This window comes from Geotrypetes seraphini, chromosome 2 (genome assembly GCF_902459505.1).
Source record: "Geotrypetes seraphini chromosome 2, aGeoSer1.1, whole genome shotgun sequence".
Lineage (NCBI taxonomy): Eukaryota > Metazoa > Chordata > Amphibia > Gymnophiona > Dermophiidae > Geotrypetes > Geotrypetes seraphini.
In genome coordinates, this window is record NC_047085.1 from 428,320,903 (window position 1) to 428,339,882 (window position 18,980).

Here is an 18,980-nt window from a genome sequence, read left to right on the forward strand (position 1 = left end):
TGGGTTGGCAGATTCTGTTCCAATAATTCAATATCATGAATTAATAAATTTCTAAAAGTGCACATGTTTGGGTGTAGGGGGCCAGGTGGATTTCATCCTGATTTTCTGGAAATTATGGAACAATCACCCCCTATAGGGTTTTCCATGAAATACACCTTCAAATCCAGTCTTCATAGGAGTTTAAAAATAGCTAGCCGTGTCTCAAAAGCATCATAGTAGTTAATAGGCAGAAATCCTAATCCCAAATTAAGGAGAGAGAGATGACCTGCCAATTCCTTCCCCGAAATATTCACTATGGTTGAAAGTTCCTCCATTGGGATCTGGTTTGTGGACCCAGATATTCTCCAGGTTGAGGTTTGTACTTGTTGCCTGTTTAATCATTTCTTCCATCTGTTGAATGCTTTCCTTCTGTTCCTGCTCCAACTTAGTCATCTACTATAATAAAACACTAAGTGTGCATGCGCACTCTTACCTGCATGATCCGTGATCCCTAATCCGTGATCTGTAGGTCCACTGCCGGCAGGAGTGCACATGCATTAGCCACATAATCCACTCCCGTCAGGCTCATTCTCTGCCAGAGTGAGCCATGCATCTTGATATAACAAGTGCACTGCATAAAAGAGGCTGCTGCAGCTGCTTTGATTCCTATGGCCAAATCTTTGAACTGTCTTCTTAAGATCATATCCACTCTGTGATCCTGCATATCCTTTAGTAGCATGCCTCCCTGACTTGGTAGGGATGTGCGCTTGGTTACTTGAGCAACTAAGAAATTCACCTTTGGCTGGGTGAACATCAGTTTACATTACTGTGCCACAAGATGCAGCCTAGTCATTGTTTTGCCTACCTTTAGAGAACTCTCAGGAGCATCTCAGTTCTCTGTGACTAAAACACTTATATTAGGATGCCAGGAAAAAGACATTTGCACTCCACTCAGGATAGAAAACAAAAGTGGAAAGGGCCTGCTGGGAGTCTAAGTGTAACTCCTATAGGGAGTCGGTAATGAGCTCTAAAAGCATCAAAGGCTTGAATAGCTGTGTAGTGTGGGATCCTCCCCTTGTTCAAGGGCCTGCTTCCTGTGTACTAGTTCCAGCTTGGGACCCTAAATAATCCAGCAGGGAAGATTTGCTGTGCGACATCAAGGGCATAAAGACTGATCCCTTGCTTTCCAAGTCCCTGTCAGAAAGATCTCCAGGGTCCTGGACAACCTCTGCTAATGACCCTGATGCACCCTGGGAGTCCAAGGCCCCTTGCGCGACACTTTGCTTGCTGACAGACTTCCTATGAGGATATTAGCTATCCAAATAAGCTCTCCACATAAAATTAACAAATTCAGGAGAAAAGTCTGTACTAGGCAGCTCTGAGACCCCCTTTAGATAACTCCACTTTATGTCTCTTATGTTTTGAGGCTTCCCCCACTCTTACACTTAGGTTTATCGCTGGTCTGGGGCTCCAGGAGGGATTTTCTCTCAGGAAACAGGCCCCCTAAAGGTTCCTTAGGCCAAAGAGGACGCTAAGCCTGATGCCGACACCTCACCTTCACATGCTGCGCATCATGTGGTACAAGGGCACTCCTCCAGTATCCATCCAGCACAAATCTGGCACGAATTAGGGGTAAGAGAGTCTGAGGACTCCATCCCTGCCAGTTTTAAGGCAAAATGAGGTGATTTGAATTATCTAATCTATTTATGGATCAAATTATGCCTGTAGAGATTCATGGCGATTTACAATAATAATCTGGAGAACTTTGAAAAAACATTTGGGAAATCTGTGGCATCATTTTAGTACCAAAAAAACAGCTTAACTAAAAGTTAAATCTCCAATTTTGCTCATAAGCTGTAACCGTCTTATTCACTGTGCCATGGCAGGTCTCAGCTCTAACTCATAGTTGAATCTGAGAGAAGAGAACTTGCCTCAATCAGCCAGTCTTTCAAACAGAGATCTTCGAGCTGCCAGCCAGACTGAAGTCATACTGATCCTCAACCTCCGCAGAACCGTGTATGAAGGGGGGAGATGAAATCACAGCTGGCACTCTGAAGAACCCTGCTGAGGCCCCTACAGATGCCTATCAGCCTGCACTCAAGCCCCTGCGAATCAGTAGGTGAGTTAAGCAACTACAGTAGCTAGCCAAACAAGTCCCCAAGGGATTATCGTGAATGCTGCAGATCCAAGTCTACTTTTCCAAGAGGCAGAACTTTCCCCTGTTTTGGTGTACTGAAAGCTGCAAAGAACACATGACAAACACTGAAAATAATAAAGAAATACTCAGAGCAGAATTAGAAAGATGCCTTCTGGCTCGCATGCACAAGGAAAAAACTGAAGGGAGCAGCAGAGCCTTCTGGGGAAGGAAGTAGAGTTGAAAACCTAGAGTGGATTCTTTCTGCACAACTCACGAGCATAGGAAGAATACCCCACTGTCCAGAATGACAAAGCTATTGCACTAGAAACAGAATTAATGTGAGTTTGATATGTAAATGGTTGTAGAGCCTTATGCCTCATGATATTTTGATTGCTTATTCATTCTTAATTTTTCTGGATATTTCTGCAATTGTCCTTTCACAGGGAAAGTGTAGTGTATGTTGTGTAGATTAGTGAAAAACTCTTATTTTAATGTTTTTAGACAGCAGAATGGGAAAAATGCTAAGACTTATAATGCAAGGTGCTGTTTCTAGCGATTAGTTCTACAAAGCAAAATATCTTCTGGAAGCAATCTAAGAAAGAAAACAAACACTCACCAGCAAACAGTCCACGGAAGCCATCCTCCAAAATGATTCTGTTAATTGCTCTCCACGTAGATGATGACCTCTTCTGGGAAACTAAGGGCAACACTCATAAAATCAGTAAACTAAAATGGCAATTTTTATACTTACTGAGAGCTGCAAAGTCAATAGGCAATTTGAAAACTGCTGAAGGAAAAAGAACCCATTTTGTTTCAATCTCTACCTTACCCTCACCCAATAACACCTCCCCAGGTGTTCTCTGTGGACAACAGGATAGAAGTTCTCACAGATGAGTGACAAATAAACACTATTTGGAAAAGGAAAAAAAAATGAAAGCTGCTCAAGCTTAGACAAATTCTAGAAGATTTAGAGAGTATTGCTGCATACGTGTGAAACCTACTACCATAATATGGGGACCCCTTCAGTCTTTATTAAATATTAAATAAGAATACAACTCCTAGTTGTGGCATATGTGTTATGTGAGGACTTTTACCCTGCTGTCCAGGAAGACCATCTATGTACTATGGGTAAATAATTTGGTTTTCTCTGAGGATCAGTTTAGGGGGTGAAGAACTTATGCATGACAGAAGAGCGGGACTTGGGTGTGATTGCATGTGATGATCTTAAGGTGGCCAAACAGGTTGAAAAGGTGACAGTGAAAGCTAGAAGTATGCTAGGGTGCACAGGGAGAGATGTGACCAGTAGGAAAAAGGAGTTATTGATGCCCCAGTATAAGACTTTAGTGAAACCTCATTTAGAATATTGTGTACAATTCTGGAGATCGCACCTTCAAAAAGATATAAAAAGGATGGAGTTGGTCCAGAGGAAGGCTACTAAAATGGTATGTGGTCTTCATCATAAGGCGTATGGGGACAGACTTAAAGATCTCAGATTTCAATCTGTATACTTTGGAGGAAAGGTGGGAGAGGGGAGATAAATACAGAGTTGTGCAAACATTTTGCATCACCTCCGGGTAATGCATTGTTCCGTCTTTCTTGCTTGATCACAGCAATATTTCTGATGTCTACTGCTGCATATTATATATTGACGTGTTCGGAATTTTATGCTCTATCACCCTGCACTTTTTTAATTGATTTAGGATTTCAGATTTAAGACTTGTAAAGCATAAACTGCAGAATGTCAAAAAATGTCAATATTTCGTAAATGGATTACATTAGCTATTTCAATAAGAACTAAATTTATTCGTACAGTATTTTAACTATTACCCCCTTCAAGAGGAGGTAGCCCTGAAAAGGGCTGGTTGTTTTCTGCTATTCTAATAACGTATGGGTCAGCCTTTGTTCTTGATAACAAGCTTGCAGTGTTGAGGCATGGAGTGAACCAATTTTAGAAGTTCATCTGGCTGTACAACATGGTGCTAAGCATTAATCAGTGCTTCAGTCAACTTGACCTTTGTTTTTGGGTGTTTTCTGAACACCTTGACAGCAAGATTATTCCACAAATTCTCAATTGGATTGAGATCTAGTGACTACCCTGGCCATTCAAATCGCTGAATATGGCTGGATGTCATACACTTTGTCACCATCTTTGCTCGATGACAGGGTGCATTGTCATCCTGGAAGTGGAAGTCACCCTGGAAGAGACTCCTTGTAGACGGAACCATTACCTTTTGCAAAGTGGAGAGATACTTGGTACCGTTTCATCATGCCATCAATCACCTGAAAGCGTCCTATGCCACTGGCTGACACACAGCCCCAGACTATGATTTTTGTCGGATGCTTTACAGTCAAGTCCAGACACTGTGGTTCGAAAGCCTCATTCTTAAATCATCTTACAAACGTGTTGCACTGGCCTCCTAACACACAGAAAATACTCTCATCGCTGAAGAGAACATTTTCCCACACCTCTTGAGTTCACATGCTGTACTTTCTGGCCCACTCAACTCGTCGCTTTCTTTGCATCGCCGTTACCAAAGGCTTCTTTCTTGATCTACAGCCACATAGGCCAAACTCCAGACACCGCCGACATACTATTGAGGCAGATATGTTCACTGAATACATTTCCTGCCACTTGGCTTACAATTCTGGTGATGTGAGTTTACGATCTGCCACTGAGATCCGGCGAACAACCCTGTCCTCTCGCACAGTGGATTTGTGTGGTCTTCCACTTCGAGCCCTGTCAGTCACATTTCCTGTCTCTTTTTTCTTACTGAGCAAGCGTATGACTGTACTTTGATTGCACTTCACCCTGGCTGCAATTTGCCGGTTTGAATAGCCTTCTTCATTAAGTACATCGTCACACGTTCTTCTTTTGAAAGATTTCTAACTTTTCCCATGTTGCAATTATGCTGTCACTGGAGTAGCAGACAGTTATGAAAACTGATTGCCCCACTTCGCGCATGAATGATGCACTGTGATTGGTTCCTCTAAACCAGGGGTGTCGAAGTCGGTCCTCGAGGGCCGCAATCCAGTCGGGTTTTCAAGATTTCCCCAATGAATATGCATGAGATCTATGTGCATGCACTGCTTTCAATGCATATTCATTGGGGAAATTCTGAAAACCCGACTGGATTGCGGCCCTCGAGGACCGAAACCTGTGCTCTAAACAAATGCCATTGGTTTTGACACAAAATATCGACATTTTCGAAATTCCGCAGTTTATGCATTACAAGTCTTAAATCTGAAGTCCTAAATCAATTTAAAATGCACAGGATGAACAAGTCAGTACATAATATGTAGCAGTAGGTGTTGGAAATATTGCTGTGATCCAGCAAGAAAGATGGAACAATGTATTCCTCGGAGGTGATGCAAAACTTTTGCACGGCTCTGTACCTACATAATATAAATGCACATGCTCCCTCTTCATTTATATCTTCTCAGTCAGGGACTGGTGCCCATTGTGAACCCAGGGCATTTGGACTTATCTGTCCCTCTCCTCTACACCACTGTCTAGATATCCTCCAATTTAATTTTTTCTCAAGTCTTATGCCATATACGAGTCTGCAGACGTCAGCATGGAGTACGGTGAGGATTTTGGTCCATATGGCCTCAACTGTACATGCGACTCCTCTGGTACATCTCAGTATGAGATGAGCTCAGTAGATCATCAGCACACAATTGACCCAGTCTACTTAAAGCTCCAAGACTTAGTCTGTATCATTAAAGCTCTACAGGACTGTGTTCTGATGGATTATCCAATCCTAAAATGGTGGGGGCATGGGAGTACTGGTCGACAAGTCAATGAAGCCGTCTGCACAATGTGCAGCAGCAGCGAAAAGGACGAACAGAATGCTAGGAATGATTAAGAAGGGAGAGGGTTATCATGCCGCTGTACCGGGCTATGGTACGCCCTCACCTGGAATACTGCACTGGTCACCATACATGAAGAAGGACATGGTACTACTCGAAAGGGTCCAGAGAAGAGGTTAAGGGGTTGGGGGAGTTGCCGTACAGTGAGAGATTAGAGAAGCTGGGCCTGTTCTCCCTTGAAAAGAGGAGACAGAGGAGACATGATCGAAACATTCAAGATAATGAAGGGAATAGACTTAGTGGATAAAGACAGGTTGTTCACCCTCTCCAAGGTAGAGAGAACGAGAGGGCACTCTCTGAAGTTAAAAGGGATAGATTCCATATGAACGTAAGGAAGTTCTTCTTCACCCAGAGTGGTGGAGAACTGGAATGCTCTCCCTGTTATAAGGGAAAACACGCTCCAGGGATTCAAGACAAGGTTGGACAAGTTCTTGCTGAACCAGAACGAATGTAGGTAGGGCTGGTCTCGGTTAGGGCACAGGTCTTCAACCTGGGGGCCGCCGCATGAGCGGACTGCTGGGTGCGATGGACCACTGGTCTGACCCAGCAGTAGCAATTCTTATGTTCTTATGGGTGTGGGTGAGTGGCCACAATAAGCTCTGGCTTTCAGATTTTGTGTAGTATTTTATTGCATGAAAGATGGATAAATGGAAAGGGAAAGTTAAGGTCTATTCTCCAGACCTAACTGAAGCATTGACACTTACCAAGCCAAGATAAATGGCTTCTTGTGGTTGACCACAGAGGAGCAAGCAGGACTCTTGCAGCATGAGAGGAGAGATCTCTCTAAGCCCCTTTAAGCGAGGGCTGACTCGGAGGGGTGAGAAGTGAGGCAACGTGTGCAAGATACTTAACTGCAGGGACAAGGCCATTCACCGCTCCACAGAGCGGTGAATGGCCTTGTCCCCGTACCTGCAATCAGTTTTTTTTTCCTCCCCGTTCCGGCGGGTTAGCCACAGGTAACAATCACAGTGTTATTCTCTAGCTTTAACTCACAGCTTCTTCAGATGTAAGAAAGCTGAATAGCTGCCTAAGTTGACTTTTGGTCCTATTCTCTGAAGAAGATGAGAACCTTCACTTCCACACTGTGCAATCATTTCATAGCTAAATGCTGTCAGTCCTTGTACTGGGCCTCTTCTAGCAACTGTACTTTTATTGTAGTTGCAGAAAAGGCACTTTTGCTCCCCAGAATAAAAGCGACCCATCAAGAAACCAAATGAAAGAAAACCCTACAGTACATGAAGATACAAGAACACATAAGAGAGGCATTTCTAACTATGAAAGCATGTGTAGTTAATTTATAATAAACTGGTAAATAATTCTTCTGGAAATCTTAAAAGAATCCACAGCACCAACTTACTATTAAAGGCTTCATTTTCTCCAATCTCAATTTGTCTACGTGTCTTCACAACATCAAAAGGCAAAGTCACCACAGCAGAAATCTAAACAAAATAAAATTAACCGTTATTCTTTATAAGAATCTTATTACTTCATTAGATTATCTATTTATTCTTCCTAATATGTATTTACAATATAATGAGGCAAGATGTTAAGAATTATTATTAATTAAATTTCCTGTAAAATGTAACATGGCTTTAAAGCATCCATACTATGATGGATCCAACACCTTCAGTATCTTAAACACATTCAGTGTCCATTGATAATCTTCTTTACTTATCTTAGCTGCACTCAAAAAACCCTCCTCTGCACAGGTTATTCAGATTCGACCGAAGTCTCATGAAAATCAGTTAAGCCAAAGCTGACGGTGGCCAGTCAGCTTTCACTGAAGCTACTTCAGGGTATTAAAGGTTTCAATCGTCACCTCCACTTTGTGCTCAATGGTGAAGGTGTTGGCCACTGAATTTAAGTATATAATGAATGCAGCAAAGACTACATATTTATAACACATTAAAGACATTGAGAAGACACAGCACATGTAAAATTTGTTGAATTTGAATTGGTCATAATGGATTGGTTTGGAAAAGAGGAGGTTTTTTTTTAATGCCAATGAGGTTATCTCTAGCCTGATCGCATGCAAAAGTGTCAGCAAAAAGCTGGAGTCTGAGGCTTTTTCTTCCTTCTTAAACAAACTTTGAGATCCTTGAGTTGAATATAAAAAAAGAGCATTTTGTAGTTTGTTCTGTGTTTGTGGAGTGGATGATTATTTTTGTACCTCTGAGTTGGTTAAATTGTTGGTAATTTAGAACCCCACTATTTACCCTTCTCCATTGTGATTATTAATCATTTAACCATTGTTTTCTTTCTTTTAACCACTTCTTAATTCACAATAGCACATTACCTTCTATCCCATGACTTTAATTTGTTCAGTACTCTGTCCAATGTCTTTTGAAAAGTCAGCTGTGCAATTATCAATTGGCTCACTTTTTTTTGTTATTATTTATTCAATTTTTCATTAAACTTCCAAGCATATAAATCTTGTACAGATAGTGTGATTAAACAAATAAACAAATTAAGGTATAGTAATTAAATAAACAGCAAGAATAACCTACTAAAAAATTAGTATGGTTACAAAAACTAAACACACTCAAGTCCACTATCAAATCCAAGAATTATTGAGTAACGCAATTCAGGAATACAAAATAATAATAAAATGTTTGCTGTTAAGCCAGAAACCCAAAATTTATTCATGAGCGATTGTTGTATAGTTCCTTCCTTTTCTGCTCATTTTTGAGATAAAAATGATGTCAAATGGCTCGGATCAAGGAAAACATATTTAAATGATTTATATCTAACTATGCATTTACAGGGATAATGGAGGAAAAAAATTCCTCCGATCTGGATCACCCCAGGTTTTAACAGAAGAAACCGATGACGTCTTTTTTTGAGTTTCCTTCAAAACATCAGGAAAAACTTGAATACAGTGGAACCTTGGTTTACGAGCATAATTCGTTCCAGAAGCATGCTCGTATATCAAAGCAAGTTTCCCCACAGGAAGTAAGGGAAATTGCTTTGATTGGTTCCACCTCCTCCCCCCCCCGAGGCTACCGACGCTGCTCCATTCTCCCCCCCCTTGAGGAATCCGACGCTGTTCCAAACCCCCCCCCAGCGATCCGGCATCCCCCCCGCTCGCGTTGCCCCCCCTCCACCGCGATCCTACTTCCCCCCCCGAGCAGTCAATGACATCCTTTACCCGACTTGGCACCAGTGCCGGTGCCCGAAGATCCTCCCTCTTCTGGCGCGACCTGGGCTGGGCGGTGCATTGGAGATCCTCCTTCTTCTGGGCTGGGCTGGACTGGCTTTGAGCATTTGCGCATGCTCAAAGCCTTCTGGTCTCGCTCGAGCCCAGCCCAGCCCAGCCCAGAAGAAGGAGGATCTCCAACGCACCGCCCAGCCCAGGCCGCGCTAGAAGAGGGAGGATCTTCGGGCACCGGCACTGGTGCCAAGTCGGGTAAAGGGTGTCATTGACTGCTCGGGGGGGGGGAAGTAGGATCGCGGTGGAGGGGGGTAATGCGAGCGGGGGGGATGCCGGATCGCTGCGGGGGATGCCAGATCGCAGGGGTGGAGCGCTCGTACAGCGAGGCAAGCTCGGTTTACAAGGCACCAAGTTTGCGAATGTTTTGCTCGTCTTGCAAAACACTCGCAAACTGGTGCACTCGTAAACCGAGGTACCACTGTATTCAGTCCCAGGAATTCATTCCTCCTATTCTTGAAGAACATATTCAACAGCCAATCTCTGTCAGGAGATAGTGCCATTGTAATTGTAAGAATGGCTGGAGTAAACTCTCGATCAGAAGTTTCCAATAATGTAGCTTCTCTTTGTATGTTTGCTTCTGTCTCTTGATTTTGCAGCAATGTTGGCAAATAATATGCCCGTGTAAGAGGGGGCAAAGATTCCTCAGGAATTTGCAGAATCTCAATAAAATATTGTTTTATCATTTCTCTGGGTGATATTGAAGAAATCTTAGGAAAGTTTATTAAATGTTGATTGTTTATTCTATTTTGATTTTCAAGAGTTTCAAATTTCCATCGCAATATGATATCTTTGACCACTAATTCTTGATTTTGTTTTAATACTGTAACTTTTTCTATTTTCTGAATATCAGTCTTGTACATTGTAAATTCATTTTTAAGGTATTAATCTTTTCTTTATGAATATTCATTTCTTTTTCCAAAATTTTTATTTGAGGAGTAAAGGATTTTCCTAAGTTCACAACTAAGTCCCAAATAGCTTCAAGTGTTACTTCCTGGGGTTTAATAGGCTCAAAAGGGGAACTTAGCATAGTTAGTGAAGATGTAGCAGGCGTTTTTACCTCAGAAACAGCTCTCATCTTCCCAGCTTGTGATGTTCCAGCCACAGGTTCATCTCCAGGAGACAACTCAAACTGGGAGGTCTCCAACATCATGTTTCAAGTTTATTAAAAGTTTGTTGTACACTGAGCATGGGCATTGGACGCCAGCGCACTCATAAAGCTGCAGTTATCAATTAAGCTGCTAGCTTTCACTCAAGGTGTGAAAAATAACAAAAACATGAAAAATGACGCTAACGCAAGGTTCACCAAAATATTTAATTTTATTGTTTCTATTTTTCTATCATGGACATCAAAAGGCTAGTTGCGTTAACAGGAGGTCGTTATAGTTGCCAAAATGCTGGCCTTCTGATAACGAACTCAACTCGATACTTTGAAGCTCCCCAATATATACCTTCAGTTTAGTTTGATATCATTGGCCCGTGGGCCAACCAAAAACAGAGGTGGTCTTTAAAGTTAGACAAAGAAAATTCCTTTATATGTTTAAAAGTTTCAGAAATCATATTTGTTTGCTTACATTCATTTCTGAATATACATTAACATTTTATAACATATCCAATATTCCTTTTATCCTTTTCACAAAGGTATATTAAGAGAATCCTGTATTTGTTAAGTGCTGAGAAATTCCGAGCCTCAGAGAAAAAGGAGAAGGCAGTCAAGGAGAAGGCAATCAAGGAGAAGGAGGGGCTGTTCCCCCTCTCCCTAAGCTGACAGCTTCATATTTCACCTACTCACACAGAAGCCTTTCTAACTTAACCATTTCCAGATGTTGTGTTCAGGATTTTTTCTTAGTGTTCTTTTTTTTATAAACCATTGCATTTTTAAATATAAATTCTTTCATCCATCCATATCATACATTCAGGGGCCCCAAACATTCATAACTTCATAGCTCGGTCATTCATATTTCATATATGTTATATCTCGGTTTGGGATACGTAATCTCATATACTTTTCTAACCAGCCTAAAGCACATCTGGTATCAATTAGAACCACGATGCTAGAACGGGAAAACCTGAACAAAGGCAGGGAAAAAAGTTGAACACAAAATGGAGTTCAGCCAAACAGATACTGAAAGACAGAGAACAAAATGGAGTCCATGTATATCCTGATTTCCTCCATGATCTAGCTTAATAGCAATGTACATAAAAGAATATTATTATGCTTTCCCTTAATATTAATCTGTAGTGTGTTTTTCTGGCCTTGGCTACATCCATATTCAGATTTTTATTCACCAATTTTTCATACGCTTCTATTGGGTATGGCCTTAACTAACACATATGCTTGTATTTAACTAGAATTACCCAGAATCATACGAAAAGCAGGCGCTTAATACTGCACTATCTTGTCCTGACGTCCATTACATTACCGTCCCATAGACATCACCCCCTACTGGCCACGAGCCACTACTGCTCAACATGCAATGTCAAGTACTTCAATGTGTATGACAATTTAAAATTGTGAAACAAAAATAAAACAATTTTATACAAATAAACGTACAATGTATACATACAAATAATTATCAATACAAAAGGAAAGAGGGGTGAACTACAATCTTTTAAGGAAGATAAAAATACATTTAAGGAAGACACATCCAGAAGGTAATGAAGATTAATTTTAAAAAATATGGCTAAGCCTAAAGTAGAGAGAAGGGGAGATTGTGACCTATACGTAAGGTCTGATTAAGATTAGGTATTTGAGCATAAGGATTGATAATAGATGACTTATTCTATCTATGTCTCAAATGTGTCTTTATACAAGTGACATTCAGGAGTCGAGAGCACTTCCTCTCCGGGTGTGTTCTCTTCTCATGGTGAGCTGGCTCTCTGTGGTGTAGGTTGCATGGGAGGCACTCTTGTATCGGGACTCAGGGTAACATCGAGCCCAGGGACGGACACTGCCGCATTACTCACCGGCAGCGTGTCCTGCGGGCAACTTCCCAACAGCAAGGGTTCCCGCTGTAATCTCCTGAGAATCTCATCAATAGTCATAAGAGGGGCTTCTGGGCGTTGGGAGGCTCCACTGGCACTTTTGCCCCATCTCAACCAGCTCACTTTTATCTATGTTTATTCACCCCTTTAAAAAACATAGTAACATAGTAGATGACAGCAGATAAAGACCTGCCCAACCTGATTCAATCTAAAAGTTTGTTGGGTTTTTTTTCATCTCCTTAGCTATTTTGTTGGCAAGAATCTAAAGCTCTGCCTAGTACTGTTCTCAGGTTCCAACTACTGAAGTCTCCGTCAAATGTAATAGATTGGTGAAGCAAGATTTGCCTTCACTAAATCCATGTTGGCTTTGTCTCAGTGTACTTATGCATATGCTCTGTAATTTTGTTCTTTATAAATAGTATCTACAATATTGCCCGGCACCAATGTCAGACTCAGTCTATAATTTCCAGGATCACCTTTTAAAAAATTAGCTTTTCGTAGACTTCTGGTACCATGCTGGATTTTAAAGAAAGACTACTAATAGCTCTGCAAGTTTATTTTTCAATTCTATTGGTACTCTGGAATATATACCATCTGGTCCAGGTGATTTGCTACTCTTCAGTTTATAAAATTGCCCCATTACATCTTTTAGAGATTTGTTTCTGTCTCATCAGCATTGAATACCATTTCTGGCACTGGTATTTCCCTCACATCTACCTTGGTGAAGACCAAAGCAAAGGAGAAATTAGGTCCTTATCTGCTAATTTTCTTTCTTTTAGTCCCTCAAGATCGGCACAGAAACATCTTGTTTATGCCAAAGTTTCTCAACATACGGTACACATACCCCAGGGGGTACGCGGTGCTGGCACTGTATGTCTCCCAACTTCCTTCTGCCGTCATGTATACGTGGCACTAGGCACTCTATGTCTCCCAACTTCCTTCTGCTGTTGCGTATCTCTCGCCTTAGTCTTCTCGCCCCATCCTTCCTCCCCCCTCCCCCCGGACCAGCAGCAACTGTTTGAACATAAGAATTGCCGCTACTAGGTCAGACCAGTGGTCCATCGTGCCCAGCAGTCTGCTCACGCAGTGACCCTTAGGTCAAAGACCAGTGCTCTAAATGAGTCCAGCTTCACCTGTGTACGTTCCAGTTTAGCAGGAACTTGTCCAACTTTGTCTTGAATCCCCGGAGGGTGTTTTCCCTTATAATAGACTCCGGAAGAGCGTTCCAGTTTTCTACCACTCTCTGGGTGAAGAAGAACTTCCTTATGTTTGTACGGAATCTATCTCATTTCAACTTTAGAGAGTGCCCTCTAGTTCTCCCTACCTTGGAGAGAGTGAACAACCTGTCTTTATCTACTAAGTCTATTCCCTTCAGTATCTTGAATGTTTCGATCATGTCCCCTCTCAGTCTCCTCTTTTCAAGGGAGAAGATGCCCAGTTTCTCTAATCTCTCGCTGTACGGCAACTCCTCCAGTCTCTTACCATTTTAGTCATTCTTCTCTGGACCCTTTTGAGTAGTACCGTGTCCTTCGTGTACCGCGACCAGTGCTGGACACAGTACTCTAGGTGAGGGCGCACCATGGCCCGATACAGTGGCATGATAACCTTCTCCGATCTGTTCATGATCCCATTCTTTATAATTCCTAGCATTCTGTTCGCCCTTTTCACCGCTGCCGCGCATTGCGTGGATGGTTTCATAGACTTGTCGATCAGAACTCCCAAGTCTCTTTCCTGGGAGGTCTCTCTAAGTACCGCCCTGGACATCCTGTAATCGTGCATGAGATTTTTATTACCGACATGTTGATGCCTATTTCTCGAGCTTGATTATGTCACGTTGCAGATCTTCGCAATCCCCCTGTCTTCACTACTCTGAACAACTTTGTATCGTCCGCAAATTTAATCACCTCACTCATCGTACCAATGTCCAGATCGTTTATAAAGATGTTGAAGAGTACAGGTCCAAGCACCGAGCCCTGCGGCACCCCACTGGTGACGCTCTTCCAGTCCAAGTATTAGCCATTTACCCCCCACTCTCTGTTTCCTATGCTCCAGCCAGTTTTTAATCCACGTGAATATTTCACCCTCGATTCCATGGCTTGCAATTTTCTGAAGTAGTCGTTCATTTGGAACCTTGTCGAATGCCTTCTGAAAATCCAGATATACAATGTCGACTGGGTCGCCCATGTCTATTTGCCTGTTTACTCCCTCGAAGAAGTGCAGCAAGTTTGTCAAACAAGATCTACCTTTGCTGAAACTGTGCTGGCTAGTCCTCATCAGACCGTGTCCGTCAGGGTGACCAATGATGTGGTCCTTTATCAGCGCCTCTACCATCTTTCCCGGTCAGACTCACCGGTCTGTAGTTTCCCGTATCTCCCCTCAGACCTTTTTTGAAGATCGGCGTAACATTCGCAACTTTCCAGTCTTCTGGAATCTTTCCCGATTTGATTGACAGATTGGCTATTAGTTGAAGCAGTTCAGCTATAGTCCCTTTCAGTTCCTTGATGACCCTCGGATGGATGCCATCTGGGCCTGGGGATTTATCGCTCTTAAGCCTATCAATCTACCTGCATACCTCTTCTAGACTGACCGTCAACCCTGTCAATTTCCCGTCTTCGTTTCCAGCATAAAGCCTGATGGGTTCCGGTATGCTGTGTATATCCTCTTCGGTAAATACAGAAGCAAACAAATGTGTTCAGTTTGTTGCCGATTGCTTTGTCATCCTTTAGCACTCCCTTTGGTCCATGGTCGTCCAACGGTTCCACCGCATCCTTCGCAGTCATTTCCCCTTAATATATTGAAAGAACAGCTTGAAGTTTTTCGCCTCCTTTGCTATTTTTTCCTTATAGTCTATTTTGGCCCCTTTTACCTCCTTATGGTGCCTGCGTTGATATCGTTTGTGCTTATTCTAATTTTCGTCCGTTTTTGACCTTTTCCATTCCTTAAATGAAGTTTTCTTGTCTCTGATCGCTTCCTTCACCTCTACAATGAGCCACGCCGGTTCCTTGTTCTTTTTTCTATTGGATCCCTTGTTGATACATGGTATATATAAATTTTGTGCCTCGGTGACCGTGTCATTAAAAAGGTACCAAGCATGCTCTAGCTTTTCTACAGTGCGTATCCTCTTAATCTTCTTCCCCACCATGCTTCTCATCCCTTTATAATTCCCTTTTCGGAAGTTCAGTGCCATGGCCGTCATTCTGGATCGATGTTTCATCCTGCTTCCAGGTTGAAGTGAATCATATTGTGATCACTGTTTCCCAGCGTCCCTTCTACACTTTGTGCCGGTCCTTGCAATCCATTTAGAATTAAAGTCCAGAATTGCATTTCCTCTTGTATTTTCCTTGACAAGTTGTTCCAGGAAGCAATCGCCTACAGCATCCAGGAATTTGGTCTCCCTAGCACAGCCGGAGGTGCCTAGGTTCCAGTCTATCCCCGGATAGTTGAAGTCACCCATGATAACTGCGTTGCCTCCCTTGCAGTTGCATTTAATCTTGACCATCATTTCTCCATCAATTTCTTCGGACTGCCCTAGGGTTCGGCAATAGATACCGATCTTCGTTTCCAGTCTATTTGTTCCCAGAATTTTGACCCATAGACTAACTTATTTGTTGGTTGTGGCATGTTTTCTCCAGTAGATTCAATTCCCTCTTTGATGTATATGGCAATGTCTCCACCTTTTTGAGCCACTCTGTCTCTGCGGTATAGTTTGTATCCCGGTAGCACAGTGTCCCAGACATTTTCCTGAGTCCACCATATTTCCATGACGCCAATGATGTCAATGTTATCTTTTTGTGGTCATAGCTTCTAATTCACCCATCTTATTCCTAAGGCTCCTTGTGTTCGTGTACATACACTTGAGTTTGCGGCCTGTTCCTTTCTTGCATTTCCTTCCCTCTTGTATCCCTTTCGATCTGTCTTGTCTGTGATCCAGTGAGTCTTCCCCTCTATCTTTCTGCACGGTATACCAGTTCCTGAACCATTGACTCTTTCTCTCGGTTGACTGTCGGCATTTCCCTTCTTCCTAGTTTAAAAACTTCTCAACTTTCCTCTTGATGTTGCTTGCAAGTAGCCTTGTTCCATCTCTGCTGAGGTGGAGTCTGTCCTTCCTGAATAGCTTGCTCTTCCCCAGAATGTCGTCCAGTTGAGCACGAAGTGGAATCCTTCTTCCTCACACCAGTGCCGCATTCACGTGTCGACTGCTTGCAGCTCCATCTGCCTTTTCTCGTCGGTCCTGGATACCGGCAGGATCTTCTAGAATGCTATCTTCTGCATTCTGGTCTTCAGCTTCCTTCCTAGCTTCCGGAACTGGTCCTTCAGTACTTCCCTGTTGTAGTTCCTGTTGCTCACATTGTTCGTCCACCGCCGTATCTTCTTTTTCCACACTGTCAATGTCGATGCGGCTCACTATGTCTTCTACCTTGGCTCCCGGTAGGCAGGTCACCAACCGATCCAGTCTTCCTCCCGCTATGTGGATGTCGACTTGTGTGATGGAGTCCCCCACGACGATTGCTGTCCTTTCTATCTTCTCTTGATTCTCCAACTGCAGGTCTGTGTCCTTCGTTCCTATCCATTTTCTCTCATCCTGGCGTTGGCTTGCACCGGACTCGTCTTTTTGTGGGTTCCCTCCGCTGTTTCCAGATCTCGCTGCTTTTAACTTCTCCACATAGCTGCTGCTAGCATTAGTTTTAGCCGGCGATTCCATTGGGCAGCTGCAGCCTGCCTCCAATGAAAGAGAAAGTTGCATTATCAGAGGTGGGCCAGCCTAGCAAAAGCCCCAAGGCTGCCTGATGGAATTGCCGGCTCAGCAATATCTCTTTTCTCTCTAGCAGCAACTCTCTGTGTGCTTTTAACTTCCCCACACAGCTGCCACTAGTGTTAGTTTAGCTGTGGTTCCATTAGGCAGTCTCAGGGCCTTTGCTAGGCCGGCCCATTTCTGACTAAAGAGGAAGTTGCATCATCGGAGGCAAGCCGGCCTAGCAAAGGCCCCGAGGCTACCCGATGGAACTGTGGCTAAACTAACGCTAGCGGCAGCTGTGTGGGGAAGTTAAAAGCATGCAGTGAGCTGCTGCTAGGGAAGGGAGAGGTATTCCTGGACAGGAAGAAGGGGTACTAATAGCTCTGCAAGTTTTGCTGGACATGGGAAGAGGGAGAGGTGCTGCTGCTGAACTTGAAGATGCGGAGGGAAAGGAAAGGTGTTGCATGCTGGAGGGGAGGGTGAGATGGTGCATGGGAAGAGAGCATATTAATTGAGTGGGGTTGGGGAGAGGGAAGAAAGGAAGGAAAATTGTTGCAAGATGAGTGAGAGATGAGGGAGGGAGAAATGGACATGGGGAGAGAACATGTGAGGTTGGGGAGAGATGGTCTGGGGATGGGAAGGAGGGATATCACACTTGATGGAAGGGGCGAGGAGAAAGAGAAAGCATGCAGGAGGTAGAAAGAGCTGGACTCATGGAGAGATGGATGGGGAGGGCAGAAAGGATTAATGTCACACAGGGGCAGGGGAGAGAGTAAAAAGTTGGACTCATGTAGGGAGAGAAAGAGAGATGTTGGTTGGGGGAGGGAATGAGGACTGGAGGAGAGGAAACGTGCAGAAAAGAGAAAGAAATGTTGGACTGGTGGAAAAGAGGGAGAAATGTTGGATGTGGCAGTAGATGGGAGTGGGAGAAATGTACCCTGGATCTCTCTCGCTCTCTTTCCCTACTCCCTTTGCAGCAAGGGAGAGAATGAGAGGACAGTGAGAGAGAGAGAGGGAGATATGTTGCCAATGGGTTGGAGGAGAGAGGAAGAAAAAAGTTGGACTCATGGAAGGACAGAAAGAGATGCTGGTTGGGGAAGGGAATGAGTCTGGAGGAGAGGAAACATGCAGGAAGCAGAAAGGAAGAAATATTGGATGCACAGTCAGAAGGAAGTTCAACCAGAGACTCATGAATCACCAGACAACAAAGGTAGGAAAAATTATTTTATTATTTTTTTATATATCTTTATTGATTTTTAAACTTTAATAGTTCAATACAAATTATAAGTCTTACAAACTACATGAAAGCACACTATTAACTATACAATTGATATACTGAACAATCATTTCATCTCCTTCTTATCTTAATTAATAAAGCAATAATACATATGATATGAATTTAATATTATAATGAAATAATTTATCTCCTTAAAATACATTACCCTTCCCCCCACCCCTCGCCCCTCCCTGGATGTGCACGGACTCTAATTAAAAAAGAAAGAAACAAACATAACCTTAATTAGTCAATGGACTTCATATATCATTAAAGGACTTATTCCCTCAACGTTCCACCATCATCCTTTCATACTTATATGTAGTACACACATTTACCCACCAAAAAGTAAAGTTAATCCTATCATGGTTTTTCCAATTATGAGTAATTCCTGTCAATATCATGAAAAGGCAACTTTTATTTTTATCTAGAGTAGGTTTGACATGAAGTAGTGCACCACATATTATCGCTTCATATGACAAGGGGATAGATGATTCAAGAATGAGATTAATTTGTCCCCAAATTGACTTCCAGAAACCAAGTATCAACGGAGAAAAATATAATAGATGATCCAAAGTCCCTATATTAATATGAGAATGCCAACATCTATTAGATTTAGAATTATCTATTTTTTGTAAACGAACTGGAGTCCAAATAATCCTATGTAATAAAAATGACCATGTTTGTCTCATTGATGCTGACGCTGTACATCTTAATCTCCAAGTCCAAATTCGTGGCCAACGAGACATATCTCTTAAGACTATTTTTTGGCTTCTAATTTAAAAATCCAGAA

At 42.6% G+C, this 18,980-nt stretch overlaps 1 protein-coding gene across 12 annotated transcripts in view; it reads right to left on the reverse strand.

Moving 5' to 3' along the window:
- SLC25A40 (solute carrier family 25 member 40) overlaps window positions 1-18,980 on the reverse strand; it is a 142,740-nt gene that overhangs the window by 28,559 nt on the left and 95,201 nt on the right. For all 12 annotated transcript variants that reach the window (XM_033931232.1, XM_033931235.1, XM_033931233.1 and 9 more), the window contains 2 exons: window positions 7,344-7,425; window positions 2,733-2,813 (listed from right to left, as the gene is read on the reverse strand). In XM_033931232.1, coding sequence (XP_033787123.1) covers window positions 2,733-2,813; window positions 7,344-7,425 — 163 coding nt within the window. The remainder of the gene's footprint in view (window positions 1-2,732; window positions 2,814-7,343; window positions 7,426-18,980) is intronic.